The sequence below is a fragment of the Bufo bufo genome, chromosome 11, assembly GCF_905171765.1.
Source record: "Bufo bufo chromosome 11, aBufBuf1.1, whole genome shotgun sequence".
Classification (NCBI taxonomy): Eukaryota; Metazoa; Chordata; class Amphibia; order Anura; family Bufonidae; genus Bufo; species Bufo bufo.
In genome coordinates, this window is record NC_053399.1 from 93,007,115 (window position 1) to 93,027,823 (window position 20,709).

The window sequence follows — 20,709 nt, forward strand, 5'->3', positions numbered from 1 at the left end:
CATCCACAGATCCCCCATAACTGTGTGTCATCCACAGATCCCCCATAACAGTGTGTCATCCACAGATCCCCTATAACAGTGTGTCCTCCACAGATCCCCTATAACAGTGTGTCATCCACAGATCCCCCATAACAGTGTGTCATCCACAGATCCCCCATAACAGTGTGTCCTCCACAGATCCCCCATAACAGTGTGTCCTCCACAGATCCCCCATAAGTGTCCTCCACAGATCCCCCATAACAGTGTGTCCTCCACAGATCCCCCATAACAGTGTGTCCTCCACAGATCCCCCATAAGTGTTCTCCACAGATCCCCCATAACAGTGTGTCCTCCACAGATCCCCCATAACAGTGTGTCATCCACAGATCCCCTATAACAGTGTGTCCTCCACAGATCCCCCATAACAGTGTGTCATCCACAGATCCCCCATAACAGTGTGTCATCCACAGATCCCCTATAACAGTGTGTCCTCCACAGATCCCCCATAACAGTGTGTCCTCCACAGATCCCCCATAACAGTGTGTCCTCCACAGATCCCCCATAACAGTGTGTCCTCCACAGATCCCCCATAACTGTATGTCCTCCACAGATCTCCCATAACAGTGTGTCCTCCACAGATCCCCCATAACAGTGTGTCCTCCACAGATCCCCCATAACAGTGTGTCATCTACAGATCCCGTGACGCACACTTGCCCAGTCTCCACCAGTAATCCCAGTAACAATGGAACTGGTTGATACGGTTTCTATAGATAAAGCAGCTTCCGCCATCTCCAGATGTGACAGTCTGGGAGGTCAGCGTCCTCGCAGAACCTAATTACCCCATTAACCAGACACATGGCCGGCGCTGACCCAGCCACTTCCTCATGAGACACCGGGAGCCCAGGAACCAATATCCTACAGATGGGAAAGCTGGGTACAAGAACCAATATGGTGCCTGAACCCACCTGGCAGAGAGGTGGGCACACACCATTACAGTCTATGGGAGAGAAGGAAACCCATACATGTCTACAGTGGGGTCACCTCTATAGGGGGCTGTGGGGTCAGCCATGACTGCCCCTGTCTGCTTCATCCACAGGTAGCAGACATGTCCTATGGAATCTGTATTACACACAGTCAGGAGGCTATGGCGCCCTCTAGCCGGGGGGCAGTTCAGGGGGCAGGCTGTGCCTAGTGACAGGTGGGGTGACTGGGGCACTGGGAGCACAGCACGTGTATGGACAGTAGGAGGCGTCTGAGTGACGTCACTTCCGGGAAAATGGCGGCGCCCATGGAGCGCTCCACGCCGGCTCTGCTGTCCAGTTCTGTCCAGTGATTGTTATTTGGGGATTTTTAATTGCTGTCATTGTTTCTGCTCCGCCCCTGGAGGACTGCGGGTGAGGTAAGTGCCCCTGCCTGGCCTCTAGCACCCTCCGTATTATAGTATTATTACTGCTTCTACCTGCTGACACCCTCCATATACACATTATATTACTGAACCTACCTGCTGACACCCTCCATATACACATTATATTACTGCTCCTACCTGCTGACACCCTCCATATACACATTATTACTGCTCCTACCTGCTGACACCCTCCATATACACATTATTACTTCTCCTACCTGCTGACACCCTCCATATACACATTATTACTTCTCCTACCTGCTGACACCCTCCATATACACATTATTACTACTCCTACCTGCTGACATCCTCCATATACACATTATATTACTGCTCCTACCTGCTGACACCCTCCATATACACATTATTACTTCTCCTACCTGCTGACACCCTCCATATACACATTATTACTTCTCATACCTGCTGACACCCTCCATATACACATTATATTACTGAACCTACCTGCTGACACCCTCCATATACACATTATATTACTGCTCCTACCTGCTGACACCCTCCATATACACATTATTACTTCTCCTACCTGCTGACACCCTCCATATACACATTATTACTTCTCATACCTGCTGACACCCTCCATATACACATTATTACTTCTCCTACCTGCTGACACCCTCCATATACACATTATTACTTCTCATACCTGCTGACACCCTCCATATACACATTATATTACTGAACCTACCTGCTGACATCCTCCATATACACATTATTACTTCTCCTACCTGCTGACATCCTCCATATACACATTATATTCCTGCTCCTACCTGCTGACACCCTCCATATACACATTATTACTTCTCATACCTGCTGACACCCTCCATATACACATTATTACTGCTCCTACCTGCTGACATCCTCCATATACACATTATATTACTTCTCCTACCTGCTGACATCCTCCATATACACATTATTACTGCTCCTACCTGCTGACACCCTCCATATACACATTATTACTTCTCATACCTGCTGACATCCTCCATATACACATTATTACTGCTCCTACCTGCTGACACCCTCCATATACACATTATTACTGCTCCTACCTGCAGACATCCTCCATATACACATTATTACTGCTCCTACCTGCTGACACCCTCCATATACACATTATATTACTGCTCCTACCTGCTGACACCCTCCATATACACATTATTACTGCTCCTACCTGCTGACACCCTCCATATACACATTATTACTTCTCATACCTGCTGACATCCTCCATATACACATTATATTACTGCTCCTACCTGCAGACATCCTCCATATACACATTATATTACTGCTCCTACCTGCTGACACCCTCCATATACACATTATTACTTCTCATACCTGCTGACACCCTCCATATACACACTATATTACTGCTCCTACCTGCAGACATCCTCCATATACACATTATTACTGCTCCTACCTGCTGACACCCTCCATATACACATTATATTCCTGCTCCTACCTGCTGACACCCTCCATATACACATTATATTACTGCTCCTACCTGCTGACACCCTCCATATACACACTATATTACTGCTCCTACCTGCAGACATCCTCCATATACACATTATTACTGCTCCTACCTGCTGACACCCTCCATATACACATTATTACTGCTCCTACCTGCTGACATCCTCCATATACACATTATTACTTCTCATACCTGCTGACACCCTCCATATACACATTATTACTTCTCCTACCTGCTGACACCCTCCATATACACATTATATTACTGCTCCTACCTGCTGACACCCTCCATATACACATTATATTACTGCTCCTACCTGCTGACACCCTCCATATACACATTATATTACTTCTCATACCTGCTGACACCCTCCATATACACATTATATTCCTGCTCATACCAGCTGACATCCTCCATATACACATTATTACTGCTCATACCAGCTGACACCCTCCATATACACATTATTACTTCTCATACCTGCTGACACCCTCCATATACACATTATTACTTCTCATACCTGCTGACACCCTCCATATACACATTATTACTGCTTCTACCTGCTGACATCCTCCATATACACATTATATTACTGCTCCTACCTGCTGACACCCTCCATATACACATTATTACTTCTCATACCTGCTGACATCCTCCATATACACATTATATTACTGCTCCTACCTGCAGACATCCTCCATATACACATTATATTACTGCTCCTACCTGCTGACACCCTCCATATACACATTATATTACTGCTCCTACCTGCTGACATCCTCCATATACACATTATTACTTCTCATACCTGCTGACACCCTCCATATACACACTATATTACTGCTCCTACCTGCAGACATCCTCCATATACACATTATATTACTGCTCCTACCTGCTGACACCCTCCATATACACATTATTACTTCTCATACCTGCTGACATCCTCCATATACACATTATATTACTGCTCCTACCTGCAGACATCCTCCATATACACATTATATTACTGCTCCTACCTGCTGACACCCTCCATATACACATTATTACTTCTCATACCTGCTGACACCCTCCATATACACACTATATTACTGCTCCTACCTGCAGACATCCTCCATATACACATTATTACTGCTCCTACCTGCTGACACCCTCCATATACACATTATATTCCTGCTCCTACCTGCTGACACCCTCCATATACACATTATATTACTGCTCCTACCTGCTGACACCCTCCATATACACACTATATTACTGCTCCTACCTGCAGACATCCTCCATATACACATTATTACTGCTCCTACCTGCTGACACCCTCCATATACACATTATTACTGCTCCTACCTGCTGACACCCTCCATATACACATTATTACTTCTCATACCTGCTGACATCCTCCATATACACATTATATTACTGCTTCTACCTGCTGACACCCTCCATATACACATTATTACTGCTCCTACCTGCAGACATCCTCCATATACACATTATTACTTCTCATACCTGCAGACATCCTCCATATACACATTATTACTTCTCATACCTGCTGACACCCTCCATATACACATTATTACTTCTCATACCTGCTGACATCCTCCATATACACAATATATTACTGCTCCTACCTGCTGACACCCTCCATATACACATTATTACTGCTCCTACCTGCTGACATCCTCCATATACACATTATTACTGCTTCTACCTGCTGACACCCTCCATATACACATTATTACTTCTCATACCTGCTGACATCCTCCATATACACATTATATTACTGCTCCTACCTGCTGACACCCTCCATATACACATTATTACTTCTCATACCTGCTGACATCCTCCATATACACATTATATTACTGCTCCTACCTGCTGACACCCTCCATATACACATTATTACTTCTCATACCTGCTGACACCCTCCATATACACATTATATTACTGCTCCTACCTGCTGACACCCTCCATATACACATTATTACTTCTCATACCTGCTGACACTGTCCATATTCAGACTATTACTGCTCCTACTTGCAGTCACCCTCCAGAGCCGGTCACCTACAGGCAGCGGACAAAATGGACTCCCCATCTAATAGCAAGAGCTCGGGCTTGAAGATTGCAGAGCAGCAGATGCAGCGGCACGGCTGGACGGAAGGTAGTCTAAAAGCTAAACGATGTAGCAGAGCAGAGTTTGTAATTGCGTGTGTGCATCTGTATACAGTAGTCCAGAATGTCCCAAAACGTGTAGCTGGCAGACCGAATCCGAACAATTCCTCTGATAGGAAATGAAGTCACTTGACCTATGTGGATTATGGCCAGTAGGGGGCAGCACATAGCTTCGGGCAGCTGTTGGTGCATGTTACCAGCCGTGTTCTGTTCTCTACAGGAAAAGGTCTTGGAAAACGAGAAGATGGGATATCGGAGGCCATTAAAGTCAAAGTGAAGTGTGACAAGGCCGGGGTAAGGGGGCGCTATCATAAGTCCACCTTCTATAGGATCAAAGGGCCAAGACCCCCTGATACTGGGGGGAGGGGGGGGTCTCACATAAGATTTACACCTTGATACACAGAGGCTCCCATAAAAGGTGGTCACGATGGTTGAGGGTTCTGATGAGAATTACACAATAACAGTTGATCCCTGATGCTTGGGGGTCCCCAGAATAGTTGATCCCTGATGCTTGGGTGTCCTCATAAGAGCTAGACCCTGATGCTTAGGGGGGTCCCCAAAAGAAGTGGACCCTGACGCTAGGGGTTCTTTATAAGAATTGGACAGGAGGTCCCATAAAAGATGGAGTTTGAGGCTTGGAGCATCCCCATAAGAGAGGTCGCCATAAAAACTGCAACCTGATCCTTGGGGTGGTACCCATAATAATTGCACCCTGATGCTCGGAGGTCCCCAGAAGAGTTAGATCCTGATGTTTAGGGGGTCCCCATACAAATTGGACCCTGATACTCCGTAAGAATTGTACCTTCATTCTAGGGGGTTCTCCTAATAGCTGAACCCTCAGGCTTGGAGGCTCGTCATCGGAGAGGTCTTCATAAGAATTGCCCTCTGATCCTTGGGGAGGGGGGTCCCCGTAATAATTGCACCCTGTTGTTTGGAGGTCCCCATACGACTTGTACCCTGATGCTTTAGGGGTCCCGTGAAGTGTTAGATTTCTGCAGTCACCTATGGACCATCCTTGTCCTTTCTTGAGAACCATCAGTATGGCCGCCCCTGTAACACTTACTGATGATGTCGCCCTGTAGGTGGGACATAACGCCGCAGAGCAGTTCACTTTCCATTGGTGGGATCACGTGTTCAATAAAACCGCTTCCAGCATCTCCGTGGAGCCTGATCAGGTGAGCAGAAGACGTGGTGACCCATTTGGCCGGGTAAATAAATAAAGCGAGAGTAACGTTATCGTTTCGCCTTCAGGACGGGGTTCAGGTGAAGAAGGTCTCGGGAGATGACGGCACGGTGTCCAGCAGAAAGCCCCGGAAGGCCATGTTGTCCCGTAACATGCTGTACGGACGCTTCATTAAGGTTCGTCTCCTGGGAAGATGCATTTTGTATATGGAGTAATCAAAACTAAGCACAGGTTAGGCCCCACCCACTTAAAGGGTTATCACATGATTAACGTAAAAAAAAAGAAAATCAGATATATGGTACATGTCAGTCTTTGTATCAAAGCTAGAACCAACTTCTACAGCAACTCTCTTCCTATCGGCTCAGGGAGCGTGTCCCTTCTACAGCAACTCTCTTCCTATCAGCTCAGGGAGCGTGTCCCTTCTACAGCAGCTCTCTTCCTATCAGCTCAGGGAGCGTGTCCCTTCTACAGCAGCTCTCTTCCTATCAGCTCAGGGAGCGTGTCCCTTCTACAGCAACTCTCTTCCTATCGGCTCAGGGAGCGTGTCCCTTCTACAGCAACTCTCTTCCTATCAGTTCAGGGAGCGTGTCCCTTCTACAGCAACTCTCTTCCTATCAGTTCAGGGAGCGTGTCCCTTCTACAGCAACTCTCTTCCTATCGGCTCAGGGAGCGTGTCCCTTCTACAGCAACTCTTCCTATCAGCTCAGGGAGCGTGTCCCTTCTACAGCAACTCTCTTCCTATCATTGGACAAGCCCTTTTAGTCCCTCCTCCTTTAGGCACACTAGCTGTAAAACAAAGCAAATTTAGGCTACATCCTCTGTGCAACCAGCAGTGTTTAGAACGCAGCTTTGGGTGTAAGTGGAGTATGACTCAGGATCAGGTATCTACACAGGAGACCTATATAGTATGTGCATCTAAATGTGCAAAGATGGAGTTACCCTTTAATTAGTCCCTGTGTTCTGCATGGCATTTGCAGTCGGCCACACTGATGTCAGGCGGGGAGCAGCCGGTGGAAGAGGCGTCCTCATCTCAAGACACCAGCGACAGCAGCGAAGATGAGGATTCAAAACTTGATCTGTCCTCCGCAACTAAGTACGTTGTGACACGGATGAGGTTTTTTTATTTTTATGTAATGAGATCGGGGCCGGCTTAAGACCACCTTCCCCCAAGATGAGGTCTAAGGGGTGCATTGAGAAGATGGATGGAGTCCGGACTATGTGACTGCTAGTAGGACGCTGCTGCTCTCTTCTTTCTGTAGTAAGGTGTAATGTCTTTGCTTTCCTATAGGTTGACTGATGAGGACCTGGTGAAGATCTGTGGTGGCCGCACAGCTCACAAGTAGGTTCACCAGATGGATAAAGTTTCAGTGCCACCTTTAATGGTCCTTTGTCGCTTCTACTGTCAACCATGTCTTATGTTGAGAGGGTTTGTCCATAGGGCAGCCACCATTTCAGGAGGTCATGATGGGCGGAGAAGCCTTTTTTTTAAATCTTATTCAAGTTTTGCTTTTTGTTTCCACAGAGGAGCAAGGCATGGACTGACCATGAACGCCAAACTCTCTAGAATAGAAGAGCAGGAAAGAGCATTTATGGAAAAGTACGGCAAGAAGGAAATAAAGACGCAACCAACCAAGTCAACGGATGAGATCAACGGTGATGACGAGAAGAGAAAAAAAAAGAAAAAACAGAGGGAAGGAAATGTCGAAGAACAAAACAGCAATCTCTCCAACATAGAAGTGCCAAAGAAGAAAAAGAAGCATAAAAAGAAAGATGGTGAAGAAGTTGTGGCCAATGGTCATGACCAAGAACAGGTTCCTTCTATGGAGGAAGATACAATGGCCTTGCAGGTCTATGGAGGAAGATACAATGGCCTTGAAGAAGAAGAAAAAGAAGCAAAAAAAGGAAGATGGTGAAGAATCAGTGGAAGTTGTGGCCAATGGTCATGACCAAGAACCGGTTCCTTCTATGGCGGAAGATACAATGGCCTTGAAGAAGAAGAAAAAGAAGCAAAAAAAGGAAGATGGTGAAGAATCAGTGGAAGTTGTGGCCAATGGTCATGACCAAGAACAGGTTCCTTCTATGGAGGAAGATACAATGGCCTTGAAGAAGAAGAAAAAGAAGCATAAAAAGGAAGATGGTGAAGAATCGGTGGAAGTTGTGGCCAATGGTCATGACCTAGAACATGATACAATGACCTTTAAGAAGAAAAGGAGCAAAGTTCCAGAGATCGATGAAGACCACAGTGATGACCTTTCTGTAGAAAAGAAAAACACCAGACCATCAAAGAAGAAAAAGAAAACGGTAGAGCGGGAAGAGTCCATGTTGAGCGGTCATGCAGAAGACAGTGTTCAATCTATGGAAGATGGAGACTCTAGACGTGAAGTGGAGGACAGCAAATATGAAAATACAGAAGAGGAGATGCGAAAGTCCAAGAAGAAGAAAAAGAAAAGCAAGAGAACAGAAGCTCACGCAGAGTTGGTCGAGGCTGACGACCACACAGCATATTCAGAAGAGGAGCTTTCAAGAAAACCCAAAACTGAGAAGAAGTGGAAGGTGGATGAGGAAAATGGAGAAGGAAGGTCGAAAAGGAAAAAGAAAAAACTAATAGATAATGAAGACCTGCCCGAGGAAGAAGAAATGAAAGCCAAGAAGAAGAAAAAGAAATCGAAAGGCAAGGACAGAGGAGTCTGAGCAGAGGCCAAGGAGAAGCTGGGATAGAAGACGTTGTGAATGTCATGTTGTTGTGGCAGCATTGGAAGGTAATATTTTATCTTGGTTTATTTCCTCGATTCTCATTTCCCAAAAACACATCTCTGGCGGCTTTTAAACCTCTGAAATTGTTTTGATACTTGAGACTTACAAGAAATAAGTCCACGTGGGACGTGAGGAACCTGCCAAGGAATGTTGTGGACTCTTAAAGAGCCTTTTTTTTAAATATGTAACATATAAAATATCACATCATTGTAATAAAACATGAATTATGTAGTAAAAACCAGAGTCACCTCCATGGTGTACGCCGCGGTAGTGTGACTGAGGAGAAGGTCCTCACTCTGCAGAACCTCATCTTCACAGACATCAGTAGACCGTGTCCTACACTCAGAGAACCTTATGTTCACGTCATATATCTTCCCCATCTTTACCGGTTACCTGTGATACATGTCTGATTTCACCGAAACTTCTCCACACTAGTAAATACAAACAGCGCCACTTTGGCTAGCAGGCTGAGTTTGGTATTGCTCAGTGAAGTGAATTCGGCCGAGTTGCAATACCAGACACATGTGAGGGGAGCGGTTTCTGGAGTGTAATTTACTGCCATATTAGGGGAGTATTCCACCATGATGAACACAATTATTTATTGGTTTTCTTCAAAGTCATGAAACACACTGAAACGGCGCAGCAGCTGTGTAAGCACTGGGCACTCCGATGTAGCTGTCAGTTTCCGTCTTCAGAGCAGTCTGTGGACACATTCTGTACCAGGGTAGTCCGGGAGGCTGAGATTGTACTTCTTCTGTAAGGCCATGGGGACAAAGCGGCCGCCCAGGTAATGGTAGCGTCCGGAGAAGTGAACGGCCGACTGCTTGGGGGCGGTCAGGGAGATGAGCATGTCTGGCTGCAGGCCCTCAGGATTTCCTTTCTCCACGTCCCATCCTAAACATGAAATACATACGATGTTAGAAGACTGTAGGTAGGGGGGGGCGCACGGGTGTTATACAAAGCAAGGGTTTAAAGGGGTTGTCCAAGACTTCAATACTGATAACCTATCCTCAAGATAGACCATCAATATCTGATGCCCCCATAGATCCACTGGGCGGAGCTGTGTAGTTCTTGTGCTGGTAGAGGTGTCGGGAGTCGGACCCCCCACCAGTCTGATAATGATGGAAATGAATATGCTCGTTCCTTATCTCCCCCCAATATCTGCCATTAGGGTGAGGAGTTGGGAGGCCACCATACAGATTGGTCAACCAATCTCCATCTCGTACTTGAAAGTGGCTCCTGATCGCCAAAAAGTTGGGCACCACTAGGTCTGTGCAGACACTGAACAAGCAGGGAATACTGGAAGAATTGTGAATGCAGCTCTGGGGCAAGATATAAGAATGCAGATCTGTGACGACTGACACTATCATAGATGTGGAAAGGGCATGCTCACTAGGACAGGTCTATCTCCACTCAATCATCTACTTAGTAACCTCTTGGTTCTGGGTGGAGGATACGTTGGCGTGGACCCCCCAAATCTATGTCTCTATGCAATGAAATGGATGTATCCCTGGATAGACGGGCTAGTTTACCACTCGGGGGCGAGGAAAAGCCGTACCTGATGGGATGTCCACGCTGGCAATGGGTATGGTGATACGTTTCAGAGTATTCAGGATGCTGCCAAAGGGTTCACGCACCGCGCCCTTGAAGCTGAAGCCAAAAATGGCATCAATGACCAAGTTGTAGGCTCCATCGATGACCTCTGCCTGGAGGGAGAAGACAGGGAGCTCTTTGTACGATATTCTTACTATAGGACCATGACGCTTTTCAGCAAGGAGAGGACGATCTCAAAACCAGTCTGAGCATTGCAGTACTACCAGATGTGCACTAGGGGGCGGCACAGAGCATGGGAGAAAGCTCCTCCCAGTGGGCGGTCCTGTCACACGGAACAGAAAGGAATTGGTACCTCTTGTGGAAACTCGGAGAGAAAGGGGATGTCCATCTTCTGGCACTGTGTGGTTAAATTCTCAAACAGGGTCTTGTTTGGACGCTTGGGGTAAAATATGGCGGGTTCATAGCCCTGCGAAGAAAGAAGAAAGATGAAGGATCTCCAGGAAGGCAGTGGTCCTATACACAAACCTGCCAGGTCCCAAGCACAAGGAACAGACCGTGGTCCTCTTCCTCCCTCTGCTGGTGGAGTAGAACATTACACCAACCGCATATCACAGTGGGAGGAAGAAGTCACCGACAACACGCAAAGCCTACCGACGTGTAATCCAATGTCCGTCTGCGTGTGTCATTACTAGATCCACAACATGTCACGTCGGGAGATTATACTCCATTGCTGTATTACTTGCGTTAAGGTTTTCCGGTATTGAGTTCCGTCCTAGGGGCTCAATACCGGAAAACAACGCTTCAGTTTTGTCCTAACGCATTCTGACTGGAGAGCGATCCGTCCAGTGTCTTCCGTTCAGTCCCTCTTACAGTATTTGGCCGGAGAAAATAACATTTTCTCTGGCCAAAATTCCAGAACACTTGCCAGATCCGTTACTAAGTGTTCCGGAACCCGATCTTCGCATGCGCAGGCCTTTAAAAATAAGAAAATACCAGATCAGTTTTTCCGGATGACACCGGAGAGACGGATCCGGTATTGCAATGCATTTGTCAGACTGATCCGGAAACAAATGCTATCAGTTTGCATACGGATTTCCGGATCCGGCAGGCAGTTCAGGCAACGGATACTCCAGAGCTGCACTCACTATTCTGCTGATGCAGTCACTATGTACATACATTACTTATCCTGTACTGATCCTGAGTTACATCCTGTATTATACTCCAGAGCTGCACTCACTATTCTGCTGGTGCAGTCACTGTGTACATACATTACTTATCCTGTCCTGATCCTGAGTTATATCCTGTATTATACTCCAGAGCTGCACTCACTATTCTGCTGGTGCAGTCACTGTGTACATACATTACTTATCCTGTACTGATCCTGGGTTACATCCTGTATTATACTCCAGAGCTGCACTCACTATTCTGCTGGTGGAGTCACTGTGTACATACATTACTTATCCAGAGTTACATCTTGTACACAGTGACTACACCAGCAGAATAGTGAGTGCAGCTCTGGAGTATAATACAGGATGTAACTCAGGATCAGTACAGGATAAGTAATGTATGTACACAGTGACTCCTCCAGCAGAATAGTGAGTGCAGCTCTGGAGTATAATACAGGATGTAACTCAGGATCAGTACAGGATAAGTAATGTATGTACACAGTGACTGCACCAGCAGAATAGTGAGTGCAGCTCTGGAGTATAATACAGGATGTAACTCAGGATCAGTACAGGATAAGTAATGTAATGTACACAGTGACTCCACCAGCAGAATAGTGAGTGCAGCTCTGGTGTATAATACAGGATGTAACTCAGGATCAGTACAGGATAAGTAATGTATGTACACAGTGACTGCACCAGCAGAATAGTGAGTGCAGCTCTGGAGTATAATACAGGATGTAACTCAGGATCAGTACAGGATAAGTAATGTATGTACACAGTGACTCCAGCAGAATAGTGAGTGCAGCTCTGGAGTATAATACAGGATGTAACCCAGGATCAGTACAGGATAAGTAATGTATGTACACAGTGACTGCACCAGCAGAATAGTGAGTGCAGCTCTGGAGTATAATACAGGATGTAACCCAGGATCAGTATAGGATAAGTAATGTATGTACACAGTGACTCCACCAGCAGAATAGTGAGTGCAGCTCTGGAGTATAATACAGGATGTAACCCAGGATCAGTACAGGATAAGTAATGTATGTATACAGTGACTCCACCAGCAGAATAGTGAGTGCAGCTCTGGAGTATAATACAGGATGTAACTCAGGATGAGTACAGGATAAGTAATGTATGTACACAGTGACTGCACCAGCAGAATAGTGAGTGCAGCTCTGGAGTATAATACAGGATGTAACTCAGGATCAGTACAGGATAAGTAATGTATGTACACAGTGACTGCACCAGCAGAATAGTGAGTGCAGCTCTGGAGTATAATACAGAATGTAACTCAGGATCAGTACAGGATAAGTAATGTATGTACACAGTGACTGCACCAGCAGAATAGTGAGTGCAGCTCTGGAGTATAATACAGGATGTAACTCAGGGTCAGTACAGGATAAGTAATGTATGTACACAGTGACTGCACCAGCAGAATAGTGAGTGCAGCTCTGGAGTATAATACAGGATGTAACCCAGGATCAGTATAGGATAAGTAATGTATGTACACAGTGACTCCACCAGCAGAATAGTGAGTGCAGCTCTGGAGTATAATACAGGATGTAACTCAGGACCAGTACAGGATAAGTAATGTATGTCCACAGTGACTGCACCAGCAGAATAGTGAGTGCAGCTCTGGAGTATAATACAAGATGTAACTCAGGATCAGTACAGGATAAGTAATGTATGTACACAGTGACTGCACCAGCAGAATAGTGAGTGCAGCTCTGGAGTATAATACAGGATGTAACTCAGGATCAGTACAGGATAAGTAATGTATGTACACAGTGACTCCACCAGCAGAATAGTGAGTGCAGCTCTGGAGTATAATACAGGATGTAACTCAGGATCAGTACTGGATAAGTAATGTATGTACACAGTGACTGCACCAGCAGAATAGTGAGTGCAGCTCTGGAGTATAATACAGGATGTAACTCAGGATCAGTACAGGATAAGTAATGTATGTACACAGGGATTGCACCAGCAGAATAGTGAGTGCAGCTCTGGAGTATAATACAGGATGTAACCCAGGATCAGTACAGGATAAGTAATGTATGTACACAGTGACTGCACCAGCAGAATAGTGAGTGCAGCTCTGGAGTGCAGTACAGGATTACATGGATGTGACCTATTTTTTTTTTTGCGGGGCTACAGAATGGACATACGGATAGCACACGGTGTGCTGTCCGCATTTTTTGTGGACACATTGAAATGAATGGGTCCGCATCCTATCCGCAAAAAAACGGAACGGCCACGGAAAGAAAATGCGTTGTGTGCATGAGGCCTTACGGTGATATTCGGCAGGGCTTCAGGGCACTATCCTCGGCGGAGGACTTGTATTTTGGTGTAGTGGCTTCCCGCAGCGCTCCACATCTCTCTAGGATACACGTTCTCCTCCGCGCGGGGGCGGCGGCTGCTCTGTGAATGCAGTGTGTCCTTGAACAGCCGCCGCCGCGCTGCAGGGAATAGAGTCAGACACGACGCAGAACTTCTACCAAAACTTCAGCCATTTACATGTGAAAGTGGAGGGTGGGAGTGACGGTAATCCTCCTCCGCATAAGGGGGTCACTAAGGACGGAGGGGGCTGAGCAGGAAGAGCGCCCCCTCATGGTGCACACAAGGATTCTCACCGGTCCAGGGTGAGGTCGGAATGAGAGAGTGGTAGTGGCTGAAGATGGCGCGAGTAACATCACTGTGTAAAGGGAAGGACTGCCAATTTCAAGACCTCTGCTTGCTCATATTCATCGGCTGAAACTCCCTACAGACCTAACAGTTGCCACAGCTGGGACTTCGTTACTATTGTATCCAGCCCAGACTATCCTGATACCTTTTTACCTGCACTGATACATTGTAACAAACTGTCCCCTGATGCCTTTAGCTCACAGAGGATTGTCCAGACGCCATACCATTGGAACAAGCCCTCAGCTGTGAGATCTATTAGATCAGTGCAGAGGTTGTTGTTTTTTTGCCCCTGGATGCAAACAAGACCATTCAAGGCAGCAAGCGGAGATCTTGAGAACAATCAGACACACAGGGTACGATGTTTGCAGTATTTTTCATTTTCAACTACAACTCCCAGCATGCTCTTTCCACTTGTGTGGCAGTTTAGAGAACAGCCAAGCAAGTGTGCATGATGGGAGATGTAGTTTCACAACACCTGGCGTGCCGGATAATAGACGGCAGTCACCAGCAGGAGGCGCACTGCTCTGCGGAGGATAATAGACGGCAGTCACCAGCAGGAGGCGCACTGCTCTGCAGAGGATAATAGACGGCAGTCACCAGCAGGAGGCGCACTGCTCTGCGGAGGATAATAGACGGCAGTCACCGGCAGGAGGCGCACTGCTCTGCAGAGGATAATAGACGGCAGTCACCGGCAGGAGGCGCACTGCTCTGCAGAGGATAATAGACGGCAGTCACCAGCAGGAGGCGCACTGCTCTGCGGAGGATAATAGACGGCAGTCACCAGCAGGAGGCGCACTGCTCTGCAGAGGATAATAGACGGCAGTCACCAGCAGGAGGCGCACTGCTCTGCGGAGGATAATAGACGGCAGTCACCGGCAGGAGGCGCACTGCTCTGCAGAGGATAATAGACGGCAGTCACCGGCAGGAGGCGCACTGCTCTGCAGAGGATAATAGACGGCAGTCACCGGCAGGAGGCGCACTGCTCTGCGGAGGATAATAGACGGCAGTCACCAGCAGGAGGCGCACTGCTCTGCGGAGGATAATAGACGGCAGTCACCAGCAGGAGGCGCACTGCTCTGCGGAGGATAATAGACGGCAGTCACCGGCAGGAGGCGCACTGCTCTGCGGAGGATAATAGACGGCAGTCACCGGCAGGAGGCGCACTGCTCTGCGGAGGATAATAGACGGCAGTCACCGGCAGGAGGCGCACTGCTCTGCGGAGGATAATAGACGGCAGTCACCAGCAGGAGGCGCACTGCTCTGCGGAGGATAATAGACGGCAGTCACCGGCAGGAGGCGCACTGCTCTGCGGAGGATAATAGACGGCAGTCACCGGCAGGAGGCGCACTGCTCTGCGGAGGATAATAGACGGCAGTCACCGGCAGGAGGCGCACCGCTCTGCGGAGGATAATAGACGGCAGTCACCAGCAGGAGGCGCACTGCTCTGCGGAGGTCATTATCCAGCTCTCCAAAGGGGTTGTGTGGCCCTGTAAGGCTTTAACATGTCGCCCCCCCCCAACCCCCCGCAATCAGTAGGGACCATCAATCAGGTCCAGGATCTGACCACCTTCTCCCATAGGGCTGTCATACGCGGCCATGCTATGTGTCACTTAAAGGGGAAGTCCTAATCCAAGACTTACGAAGAGCTTCATGTGCCTGGCACACACCAGTCCGTCACCGCCGTTGTTCCCGGGGCCACAGATAACCAGCACGGTGGGCAGACCGGACGTGAAGGAGCTCACTGGATACGCCTGCAACATAAGCAGCATGAGGTTCACACAGAGAGCAACCTGACAGCAAGCAGAGATCTTTTATCACAAACGACATATCCCATGAGCACCTAGGGCAGCCCTCCCCCGTCTCTATTTACACAGGTAAGAAGCCGCTAATGTCGTCCTTGAAGAACCCGTTTTCTCGATGCCTCCACGGCTCCTACGCAAGCCTATGTACACTGGCACAGCCGACTTACCTTGGCGATGGCGGTGGCACAGCTCAGTCCTGCCAGCTCCATCAGCTGATCCACACTGAACTTGTACTCGTTGAACAGCTCCTCGTCCACCGCCTGCGCTTCCGCCTGACTGAGAAATCACAAGTAATTACCTGGCAGTCACCACTAGGGGGAGCTTATTGCAATACAAGCATGTCTGCACGTTAAAGGCGGTGCCTGCCCTGGACGGGCTGCTGGGTTTCTGCTCTTCTACACAGCAGGAGGCAACGTCTACGATCGGCGATAACGCCAATCGCTGATTTTTTTTTTTGCAGCTCATCCCCATTCACTTCTATTGGGGAGCTGCTCCTAGGTCATGTGACCGACAAAGGTGACGGAAAGCGGAATTGCGTTCCCCCCCCCCCCATTTGGAATTTTTTCCAGCTTCTTACTAACGCTATATAGGATAGTAAAAGGTGACTTAAAAAAGTTATAGCGCCAAGGAGTAAAAATCAAACGCAAAACATGGAAATTTGCTCCCGTCCTCAAAGGGTTACTGATAGAAATTAGTTTAATTTGCATATTTACAGGAAATCACTGTGGGGCCATTTTGATCCCTTGACCAGGTGAGAAACTATTGGCGTTTCCAACGGCAACCAATCAGATCACGTCTATTATCTTCCATCCAGCCTTACTGATATGAAAGCTGGAATACGATTGGTTGCTAAGACCAACCTATCCGGTGGTCCCCTCACTGAGGCTGTACCACTGAAAGCCGCCAATGGGGGCAGCATAGAGCACATAGAGAAGACCTCCCCCCTCACCTGAGGTATCTGAGCCCCCCCTGCTCCATGGCTGCCCCTGCTCGGTATTTCCTGCACTGAGCTCCACTGTCTCCCACGGTCCGCAGGCAGGTATCCGCCCTCGCTGCGAGGCGAGCACCCCCAACCAGCAGGCCGAGGCCGAACAGCGCCCGGATTCCGTACATACGGCACGGGCCACGCCCCTTCCAATCCGAGTTACTTCCGGGTTTGTGCAGTGCGCAGGCGCATGAAGTGCTTTATATTACGGGTGGCTGCGGGCACGAGTGCTTCTGCCCCCTACTGGAGCCTGGTGTGTACTGCGGGAGGAGGTAAAGGCGGACATTGACTCTGTAATCCCCATAAAGAAGCAACAACAAAAAATATTGCAAAATATATAATTATTTTAATATATGTTCGAAAACTAAAAAAAAATTATGCAAATCACCACATTTAGTACAAATTTTAATGTAAACACATACGATTTGGTATCTACAAAGTAAGTAAAAGGATCTGCTGCTGCTAGAGTAGGTCTGCTTGGGAATCGGGATGGCATAAAAAGGCGGCACAATGTGGGCATATTACTGGGGGGCACAATGTAGGCATATTACTGGGGGGCACAATGTAGGCATATTACTGGGGGGCACAATGTAGGCATATTACTGGGGGGCACAATGTGGGCATATTACTGGGGGGGCACAACGTGGGCATATTACTAGGGGGCACAATGTAGGCATATTACTGGGGGGCACAATGTGGGCATATTACTAGGGGGCACAATGTGGGCATATTAATGGGGGGCACAATGTGGGCATATTACTAGGGGGCACAATGTGGGCATATTACTAGGGGGCACAATGTGGGCATATTACTAGGGGGCACAATGTGGGCATATTACTAGGGGGCACAATGTGGGCATATTACTAGGGGGCACAATGTGGGCATATTACTAGGGGGCACAATGTGGGCATATTACTGGGGGCAAAACTGGGCATATTGCTGGAGCACATAACTGGGCATATTACTGGGGGCACATCTGGAAATATTACCGGGGGCACATAACTGGGGGCATAACTGGGCATATTACTGGGGGCACAATGTGGGCATATTACTGGGGGCACAATGTGGGCATATTAATGGGGGGCACAATGTGGGCATATTAATGGGGGGCACAATGTGGGCATATTACTGGGGGGCACAATGTGGGCATATTACTGGGGGGCACAATGTGGGCATATTAATGGGGGCCACAATGTGGGCATATTAATGGGGGCACAATGTGGGCATATTAATGGGGGGCACAATGTGGGCATATTACTGGGGGCACAGCTGGGCATATTACTGGGGGGCACAATGTGGGCATATTACTAGGGGGCACAATGTGGGCATATTACTGGGGGCACAACTGGGCATATTGCTGGAGCACATAACTGGGCATATTACTGGGGGCACATCTGGACATATTATTGGGGCACATCTGGAAATATAACTGGGGGCACAATGTGGGCACAGCCGGGAATATTACTGGGGGCACATAACTGGGCATAATTCTGTGAAGGAGGTACAATGTGGGCATAAATACTGTGCAGTGACATCAAGGTGGAATACTTACTATATGGGGCATTAAAGGGTAGGATTAGGTGTATAGTTATGTTTTGGGCGGAGTTAGAGGCGTGGCCTAGTGTGGAAAAAAAATTGTGCGCCGCACAATGTGTCCCTTTTTTTTCACTTACATAGTTGGGAGGTATACCTTTCATTACTTAGAAAGGCTTGTTTTGTCTAGGGAGCAAACATTAGGGGAAATAAAATGGCCGCCGTCCTATCAGTACGCACAAAAACTGTCCTGATCACACAGGAGGACAAGTTACTTTACAGCACTGAGGTAAAGAGCTGCCTCATCCTCCTCTCTGCTTGTCAGGAATCATGATCCTAAATACGGGTGAATCTCTGTGGGGATGGAGATGATGAGGAGACATGAGAGGAGGGCGAGGTGTGGTAATGAGCAGCAGCACTTGTATGCAGTCACCATTACCACAGCCTGTCCTGTCCGTCCTCTCTGTCCTTCATGTCTCCTCATGAACTAAATTCCCCAGACATTCAGCTGAAGATCTTATCATCTGTATTCAGGATCATAATCCCTGACAAGTAGAGAGGAGATGGAGAATGAGGCAGCTCTTTACCTCAGTGTTGTAAAGTAACAGGTTTTGTGTGAACTAATGGGACAGCGGCCATTTTGTTTCCCCTGATGATTGCTCCCCAGATAAAACGAGCCATTATAACTAATGAAAGGTATTTGAGAATGTATTTATAATAAAGTAATATTTAAGTGTTTTCATTTTCTTAATTCCCGGAGAACCCCTTTAAGTGCAATAATAAATATATAGAGAAATCAAAATGGAGGATTTGTTCATGAGCAGGGAGTCTCTATGAGGTGCGCCGCTGCTCGTATTAATCCTAACCGCACAAAAGATGGCCGCCTCTGTCAGACCCGTGAAGGACATGTAGAGGCGCTTTCCTTCTGCCGCCGCCATGTCTGGTAATTTTCTGGAGAACTTTTCGCTGATTGAAATAAAAACCTGTAATCAACAATATCAGCGAATCCTCTTGAGGGAAATTGCCTCTCCAGCCGGCGGCCATCTTCCCTGTCCTGTGCCCGCATTAATACCAGAGCAATCTTCTACTTGTTTCACAAATTAAAGCTCTTTCCTCGCGGTCTGGCAATCACTCTCATTTTCTAAATTGACCAATCAGCCGGGGCGCCCGTCCTCCATTATTAAAATGGCTGACAGCGCCCCAGAGCTCTTTCTGATGTACTCATCCCAGAGATGGAGGACGCTGATGAGATGATAGCCCCCGGCGCTGATCTACTCATGGCTGACATACCTGACTGATATAGAGCGGCGGCCATTTTAGTGCTGTATTGTCTGCCTATAAGAAATGTCTTCAGGGAGGATGGTCTGAACACGTCCCTATAATTCCTGTAAAGTGCCCCCACCACTACAGCCACAGTAACCCCATAAGAGTGTCAGGCACAGTGCCCCCACCACTACAGCCACAGTGCCCCCACAATACTGACAGCCACAGTATAAGAGTGTCAGCCACAGTGCCCCCACAATACTGACAGCCACAGTGCCCCCATAAGAGTGTCAGGCACAGTGCCCCCCATAAGAGTGTAAGGCACAGTGCCCCCCATAAGAGTGTAAGGCACAGTACCCCCATAAGAGTGTGAGGCACAGTACCCCCATAAGAGTGTCAGGCACACACACACAGTCAGGCACAGTGCCACCATAAGAGTGTCAGGCAAATTACCCCCATAAGAGTGTCAGGCACAGTGCCCCCATATGAGTGTCAGGCACAGTGCCCCCATATGAGTGTCAGGCACAGTGCCCCCACAATACTGACAGCCTCTGGATCACACACACACAGTGACTGGCACAGTGCCCCCATAAGAATGTCAGCCACAGGGCCCCCACAGTACTGCCATTCCCCTGGACCACAAACTAGGGGGTAACAGACAGCTACAATGACAGCCGTAGTGTGCCCATAGCAGTGACGGGCACAAATCCCCATAACAATAACTGCCACAGTGCTCCCATTA

The 20,709-nt window shown here is 47.8% G+C and overlaps 2 protein-coding genes across 3 annotated transcripts; one reads left to right on the plus strand and one right to left on the minus strand.

Annotated features, from left to right (window-relative positions):
* The first annotated feature begins 1,240 nt into the window (after nt 1–1,240).
* On the plus strand, nt 1,241–9,528 carry GPATCH4 (G-patch domain containing 4). Of its 2 annotated transcripts, none has more exons than XM_040411544.1 (9): nt 1,241–1,378; nt 4,917–5,034; nt 5,266–5,339; nt 6,128–6,220; nt 6,297–6,404; nt 7,206–7,321; nt 7,517–7,567; nt 7,751–8,075; nt 8,107–9,528. In XM_040411544.1, exons 2-9 carry the CDS (start codon nt 4,956–4,958, stop codon nt 8,917–8,919), a joined length of 1,659 nt encoding a protein of 552 aa, XP_040267478.1. In that variant the 5' UTR covers nt 1,241–1,378; nt 4,917–4,955; the 3' UTR covers nt 8,920–9,528. The 2 variants fall into 2 exon arrangements, with proteins under 2 accessions (XP_040267478.1, XP_040267479.1); XM_040411545.1 differs by having other exon boundaries at nt 8,113–9,528.
* Nucleotides 9,529–9,559: 31 nt separating this feature from the next.
* NAXE (NAD(P)HX epimerase) lies at nt 9,560–17,340 on the minus strand. Its single transcript, XM_040411547.1, has 6 exons — nt 17,136–17,340; nt 16,354–16,462; nt 16,025–16,135; nt 10,889–11,002; nt 10,541–10,688; nt 9,560–9,876 (listed from the first exon to the last, which is right to left on the minus strand). The coding sequence occupies exons 1-6, from the start codon at nt 17,297–17,299 to the stop codon at nt 9,674–9,676; spliced, it is 849 nt and encodes a 282-aa protein (XP_040267481.1). The 5' UTR covers nt 17,300–17,340; the 3' UTR covers nt 9,560–9,673.
* Nucleotides 17,341–20,709: the final 3,369 nt, after the last annotated feature.

What these genes read in the sequence shown, in the direction of transcription:
- GPATCH4 (XM_040411544.1), top strand. Translation starts at nt 4,956, where the DNA reads ATGGACTCCCCATCTAATAGCAAGAGCTCGGGCTTGAAGATTGCAGAG. An exon ending in TGAAGTGTGACAAGGCCGGG is followed by an intron (nt 5,340 to 6,127) that starts GTAAGGGGGCGC and finishes GTCGCCCTGTAG; the next exon opens with GTGGGACATAACGCCGCAGA. An exon ending in GGTGGCCGCACAGCTCACAA is followed by an intron (nt 7,568 to 7,750) that starts GTAGGTTCACCA and finishes TTGTTTCCACAG; the next exon opens with AGGAGCAAGGCATGGACTGA.
- NAXE (XM_040411547.1), bottom strand. Translation starts at nt 17,299, where the DNA reads ATGTACGGAATCCGGGCGCTGTTCGGCCTCGGCCTGCTGGTTGGGGGT. An exon ending in GTGCCACCGCCATCGCCAAG is followed by an intron (nt 16,136 to 16,353) that starts GTAAGTCGGCTG and finishes CTTATGTTGCAG; the next exon opens with GCGTATCCAGTGAGCTCCTT. An exon ending in CAGCGTGGACATCCCATCAG is followed by an intron (nt 9,877 to 10,540) that starts GTACGGCTTTTC and finishes TTTCATGTTTAG; the next exon opens with GATGGGACGTGGAGAAAGGA.